At 53.9% G+C, this 7,013-nt stretch overlaps 1 protein-coding gene across 1 annotated transcript; it reads left to right on the forward strand.

Moving 5' to 3' along the window:
- Nucleotides 1–226: 226 nt before the first annotated feature.
- ZDHHC22 (zinc finger DHHC-type palmitoyltransferase 22) lies at nt 227–6,515 on the forward strand. The gene is made up of 2 exons (XM_008699331.2): nt 227–752; nt 5,948–6,515. The coding sequence occupies exons 1-2, from the start codon at nt 227–229 to the stop codon at nt 6,211–6,213; spliced, it is 792 nt and encodes a 263-aa protein (XP_008697553.1). The 3' UTR covers nt 6,214–6,515.
- Nucleotides 6,516–7,013: the final 498 nt, after the last annotated feature.

Below are 7,013 nucleotides of genomic sequence, written 5' to 3' on the forward strand. Positions count from 1 at the left end.
AACCGAGGGAGCGGACACCTGGAGGTAGGGCCTGACCCCCAGAGGCCGTTTCGGTCTCAGGGTCTCATACCTGCTTGGTCCTGGTTTAGGGAAGAGAGGAGGGGTGATCCAAGGGACGGGGTGGGGAGCTTGGATTTGGGTGGGCTGGTACCGACGGACGGTGCCCTCCCAACACACGGCAGTGAGTCTTCCTCTCACCCCGGGCCCCTTAGGAATGTAATCGAGGATGCTGGCCCTGAGGCTGCTCAACGTGGTGGCCCCCGCCTACTTCCTGTGCATCTCCCTGGTGACCTTCGCGCTGCAGCTCTTCCTCTTTCTGCCCAGCATGCGCCAGGACCCCGCGGCCGCCCGGCTCTTCCCTCCCGCGCTGCTCCACGGGGCGCTCTTCCTGTTCCTCTCCACCAATGCCCTGGGCAATTACGTCCTGGTCATCCAGAACTCCCCCGACGACCTGGACGCCTGCCAGGGGCCCTCGGCCAGGAGGGCCCCGTGCCCCCCGCCCAGCACGCACTTCTGCCGAGTGTGCGCCAGAGTCACCCTGAGGCACGACCATCACTGTTTCTTCACGGGCAACTGCATCGGCAGCAGAAACATGCGCAACTTCGTCCTCTTTTGCCTCTACACGTCCCTCGCCTGCCTCTACTCCACGGTGGCCGGCCTGGCCTACATCTCGGCGGCCCTTTCCACCTCCTTCGCCCACCCCCTGGCCTTCCTCACGCTCCTTCCCACCTCCATCAGCCAGTTCTTCTCGGGTGAGTGGGCCTTGGCCGGCAGGTTGGGCCCTACATGAGGACCCTCCACCCCCACCCCAAGTTTGTGGGATTTGGCAAAGACAAATACCGGATGCCCAGTTAAATCCTAAGGTATCAGATAAACAACGCGTAACTTTTTAGTAGAAGTCTGTCCTAAATATTGCATGCGGCATGCTTAAATTTTTAAAATCCTGTTCCCGAGGCGCCTGGATGGCTCAGTAGGTTAAGCGGTGGACTCTTGATTTGGCTCAGGTCATGATCTCAGGGTCGTGAAAGCGAGCACCACTTCCTGCTCTGCACTCAGCCTCGATGATCTTCTCCCTCCGCCACCCACCCTCACCCAGCGAGCTCTCTCTAAAATAAATCAATAAAATTTAAAAAATAAATAAATAAAAATTCTGTCATCTGTCTGAAATTCAAGTTAACTGGGCATACTGTATTTTTCCTGGCCGCCTCCCTCTTCACCCCCCATCCTCATTCATCATCTCCTCCTTGCTTGCCACTAACCATTTGTGCATAGAATTTCCTGAGGATCCAGGCAATACACCTGGTCTGTGCCAGGCGGGACCGGGTGCTGACCATGCCTCCACGCAGCTAGTGAGGTACACCCACGCCAAGACCTTCCTCTCCCTGACTCCAGTCCTGCTCACACATTCCCCCAAGGATTTTGTCCTCCAGAGGTCTTGCCAGCCAACCACAGTCAGACCGACCAGGGTGCCAGGCCAGCCCCCGCAGGAGGCGAAGCCCTGCCTTCCTACCCACTATGTTTGCCCCCACCAGGCTGCTCTCTCGCCTGCAGCTGGCTTGGAGCAGGGGGCACCCTGGTTGGAGATGCAGCCGTGTTTAAGGGCGCCATCTTCACATCACAGAGCTGTGGAACTGGCGTGGGATTTGACCCTCCAGGGAGGCTCCGGCACTTGCAGGAGCCAGATATGTGGGCCTTCCCACTGGCACTCAGCTGTGGGGACTGTACTTTATATAGTGTGCCCCAGAGAGAGTTCCTTGGTTCCTGGCCTAGAGGGACCTGGCTCCTGGTGGCAGTTCTTACCACTTTACCTGGACTTGAAATTTCCCGCTACCTCATTTCCTTCCATTCCGTCCCTACCCTGGCCTTGGACTCCAGCTGACTTGGATCTTACAGTTGGCAGCGTCCATGCATGTATGTGTATGTGTGAGATTGTTATCTCCATCTCTCGGATGAAGACAGTGAGGCTCAGATGGGATTAAATGGCTTGCCCAGGATCTTACTACTACTGACCCGCAGCCTCTGTCCGCCCCTCCCAGGTCTTGAAACAACCCAATTCAGCACGTTTCTTTACCTAGTGACCTTTCGGGAACAAAGAAAGACATTGTGGCTACTTCAATTGAGAGCCCAAGATTGTCTTGATGTGCCTAGGCTGGCCACTCACAAAAGTTCTGCTCCACTCTGGGGAAAGCCATCATTTGGGTCTTTGTTGGGACTGCAGCCTGGTTCTTCGCAGGAGTAGAACTGTTGCGCCATCAGACAGTGGGAATTCAGAGGCCCAGGAAAGCCCCAGCTGTAGGGTCGCCTTGAGGGCTGATGTCTAAGCTCGGCCCAGAACTCAGAGCTCTGGGGCCTTTTGGATCCTGGCATGGGCACAGGAGGCTGCTGGGACCAAAATAACCAGGCCGGGGGAGGGTAGGTGGGCGGGCTAGGGGGTGGAGTGTGAGCACAGGCAGGTGGAGGGATGAGGAGAGCCAGAGAGCCTGATTACACTTTCTTTTCCAAGTAGTTTCATCACATCAAAATGAATGGTTCCAAAGGGAGAATCTTGAAATGGTTTGATTTGCGATAAACCTGGGCTTGAGGCCTGTCCATATGTGCTAGGTTTGGGAGACAGGATAGAAAGGAAGAGGGGCTCTTGCTTTGATCTGGGGGAGAAGAGAGCCAGTCAGCGTCTACCTTGGGGCCCAGATCCGTGTTGCAGCAGAAGGATGAGTCCCACCCCTTTTTACCTCCTCCCCATCTCCACCGGAGAAAAGGAGGCCAAGATTTCTAATCTCCAACTTTCCCATCCCATCCATCTTCCTCCTTTGCTGACCTTTCTTCTTCCCCCGGGGCCAGCCCTCCTCACTCCCCACCCACACGTGCACCTCACCCCTTCAGCTTCTCCCTTCCCATCTCCTCTCCCTCTGGTCTCAACCCAAACGCTTGTGGGCATGCCGTCTCTTGTCTGCCCAGGAGTGCAGGTGGACAGGAGGGAATGGGAAGGGACAAGATATTTCGTACGTGGAGCTGTCCACAGCTGCGGGACTGCCCCGAGTCAGATCTGCCAGCAGAGCACAGCATGGCTACAAGCGTGGGCCCGCAGCTCAGGCCACGGAGGCGGGGGATTGGCCAGTTTGATATTGGAAACAGTCTTCTCTTTGGCCTTCAGGGGATTGGTACAGGTTGTGTCACCTCTCTGAGTCTCATTTGTCTCATCTGGGAGACGGAGACACCATCTGACCTGCATCATGGCATTTGGATAAGTGTGTCAGCATGGCGGGTGCCACCAGAATGTCCAGGAAAAGGGAAAGGGGACTAACATTTGCTGAGCACCTATCACGTGCTACCCACCATGCAGGTTTCACTGCATTCAACCCCCTCAACAAGTCTAGGAGGTAAGTATTTCATATCCATTTTAAAGGCTCTGGAACTCAAGGCTCAACAAGGTTAAGTTGCTTCTTTTTTTTTTTTTCTTAAAGATTTTATTTATTTGACAGAGATAGAGACAGCCAGCGAGAGAGGGAACACAAGCAGGGGGAGTGGGAGAGGAAGAAGCAGGCTCATAGCAGAGGAGCCTGATGTTGGGCTCAATCCCATAACGCCGGGATCACGCCCTGAGCCAAAGGCAGATGCCTAACCGCAGTGCCACTCAGGCGCCCCAAGGTTAAGTTGCTTCTAAGCCACACAACTAGTGTGACTCCAACCCGAGATTGAGACTCAGGGCTCAGCCTCTAGAGCTCAACCTCCATCCGCTGCACTGCACGGCCTCTCTGGAGCTGCCTCTGAAGCTGCTTTTTGATGAATGAGCCACTTTGGGAGGGAGCGAGGTTCTTGTCCCTGGATGTCTATTAAAGATGCTGGGTGACAATCTGTCAAAGGTGTTACAGATGCTTGGTAGGAAGGAGGGGTGGAAAGATTGGATCGTGTGACCGTTCAGGCCTTTTAGGAAAATTCTGTGATTTTCTAAAAGAAGCAGAACTATTATTAAATAATTCAGAGGAGCTGAAGCAGCCAGGCTGAGCAACTTCAAACACTTCAAGAGAAAGCAGGTCCCCAGAATAGCCTTTTGTAGCTGCTGTAAGGGGCCAGGAAAAGGCCACAAGGTCTTTTCCACATGTCTTGATTTGGTGCCAGAAAAAGCCTATGGAAAACAGCTTCCATCAGCCCAGGCTTATCCCTGCGGCTGAGTTGCAAGGCAGGCCCTGAACTTGACAGCTCTGATGTTCTCACATCCCAGCTCGAGGGCCATCTTTGCCGGTCAGCATTCCTGGAGCCCAAAGGGCACCCTGGGCCCAGGATCCTTCATCCTGCACATGGCTGCCTGTGCTGACAAGGAAGAAGTGGGTCAGAGGGATGGAACAGCCCTATGTAAGCCCTGTCCTGCTGCCACCCCCATGCCAGCTGAGGGGCTGCTCAAAATGCCAGCTGGAGTGAGCTTTCCATCCCCTGGGCAGCTGGAATTATTGGTCTCCAACTTTGTAAGGAGAAACTGCTATCCAAGCTCCCAGGGCTGAGGGCAAGAGGAGGCTGCTAATGAGCAAACCTGAATCCGGTCCACATTGTCCTGGCTGCTGAGTCCTCTGCTGCTCAGACTGGACAAGTTTTAAAAGCCCAGACCTTGGGAGTCTGGAAATTGGAGCCTGGGGAGATGAGGGAAGAGGTGGGCTGGAACCAGGGGATGCTGGAGAAGCATGTGGTTGAGATTTGCAGAGGCTGAATAGGTTATAAGGTAGGGTCTCTGGAGTGGGTACCTTCATCTCATTGGAAGGGGTGGTGGTGGGCTTGCCCTACAGGGAGAGAGGGACTGAGGAGGGCTTTTGAGTTCTCTCCTGGACCCACTGCCCTAGCTGCTGGGCAAGTCAAGCTAGGTATCCCTACCATGGCTTTCAAGGCTGCAGCCCATCCAGGACTCCTAGCCCTGGAAAGAAGGAGAAAGCTTGATGGTCTTGGGAGTTAAATGTTAGCCCTTCTTGGATGTAGTCTCCTCATCTGTGAATGACCCTCAGCAAAGAGCATTGCACTGAGTGTGAATCACAATGCTAGTGTACACCATTTCCCTGAATCATGCAGGGATTACTGGAATCCTATGGAATCATTATTGTTATACCAATTTTACAAATGAGCAAACTGCAACTCAGAGAGATTAAGAAACTTGTACAAGACCACAGAGCTGGGAGATTCAAGCTAGCATGGACTAACCATCCCGGATCTGAACAAGAACATGGGATCTCTTACTCAGTGGGTGTTTAAAACCAATAATAGAGAGTGTTGATTTGGAGGGGTATGGAGAGGTCACGCCCAAGGCAAGGAGCTGGACTATGACCTTGGGGGCCTCTTCCAGCCTTAGCAAGCTCTGACTGACAAGACAGCTCTGGCCAAATGCTCTAGTGGACACATTGTCCTCTTGTTAACATTAATGACTGAATTATTCTCTAAGTCAATGGTCTGCACTGCCCTTGGAGCTTGTGCTTTATTCTTCTTGATGACTAGACCCTGTTCTCCATCATGCTGTCACTTTCGGGAGTCCTCCCAGCCAGTGCTCCCAGCTCCATAGGAAGATGGCGCTGCAGTCAAGGCAACTGCCCAGGAGCCAGCTCCTTCTCTAGCATCCTCAGCTCACCCCCCTCACCTCCTGAGAAAACTTCTTCTCCCTGGTTCCAGACCACAAAGAGAAGGCAGAGTGAGACGGCATCTCTGACTCTGAGGAAATGTTAGAGTCTAGGCACTGCCCAGAGAAGCTTCCTTTTCTACTGCCCCGTCCCTAGATCCCCTCTCTGGCACTAAGAAAAAGTTAGGTCAACTAGTTCATCCTTCCTCTCTCTCACTGCTGCAGCGCTGAGATTGCTACAAAATAGAGCTTCAGTCTCAATCTCGCTCTCTCCCTAGCGGAAAGCGCCTGCATGGATCGCAGTTCAGTACGTGGCCTGGGTTTAAAGCGAGTCTGGTGTTTCCCCGCCCCCTGCAGGAGCTGTCCTCGGTTCTGAAATGTTCGTCATCCTCATGCTCTACCTCTGGTTCGCCATCGGCCTGGCCTGCGCGGGCTTCTGCTGCCATCAGCTGCTGTTGATCCTCCGGGGGCAGACCCGCCACCAGGTGCGGAAGGGGGTGGCCGTGAGGGCCCGGCCCTGGCGCAAGAACTTACAGGAGGTCTTCGGGAAGAGGTGGCTGCTGGGCCTGCTCATCCCCATGTTCAATGTCGGAGGTGAGAGCTCCAAGCAGCGCGACAAGTAGCAGGCATTCCCGTCCTTTCTCTGTGTGTGTGTCTCGACTCCTCCTGAATATAAGACCATGGCACTCTTGTCTCCACCCATGACCCAGTACAACCTTGAGCTGGTAAGGTCCTAGCATCCACCCCTGGTCTGTGACTCACAGAGAACAGTGTTGGCTGGTGGATCGTGGCAAGAAGGAAAAATGGCCACCCAGGCATTGCTAGGCTCCCAGGAGCCAGCTAACTGTTAGGAGGCCTCTGTTTTTGTTCCTTCGCCTTGGAGCCCCTGCTTCCTCCCTCTGCCTTGTTCATCCATTCTCTCCCATGTCTCATATCATCACTGCTATCAGCTAGAACTCTTGCTCTCAGATCATATTAAGAGTGGAGAATGGATTCTTGCTATTGGTATGATGCTCCCCAGGACCCACAGGCTGGCAAAAATGTTTAAAATTACCATGTGTAAGAGGTAGCCAAGTTGACTCTACCAACTGATTTTGAGATTGAGAAAGGAGGGGTGTGTTCATGTCCTCTCTGTGGAATTGTGAGCAGTGGAAGGGAAACTCAGTAACTTACTGCCCCATCCCCAAACTGCAAGGCCAGGGAGACAGCAGCCAGTGGCCAGGGATGTCCAGGTGCTGTCCCCTGTCCAGCCTGCCCCAGCTGGCCACCCCAATCCAGTCTGGGGCCTGCCTGGATGCTTCCTTTCCCTGACACTCTTCCAGCTTTCCCTGCCTTTCTCTAGCCTCTGGGTCTTTGCTAGGTGCTGGGGAGTCAAGGAAGAAGGAAGAAGGAAAGGAGTAATACTGACAAATGAGAGAAGCAT

The sequence above is a fragment of the Ursus maritimus genome, unplaced genomic scaffold (assembly GCF_017311325.1).
Source record: "Ursus maritimus isolate PB19 unplaced genomic scaffold, ASM1731132v1 scaffold_25, whole genome shotgun sequence".
Lineage (NCBI taxonomy): Eukaryota > Metazoa > Chordata > Mammalia > Carnivora > Ursidae > Ursus > Ursus maritimus.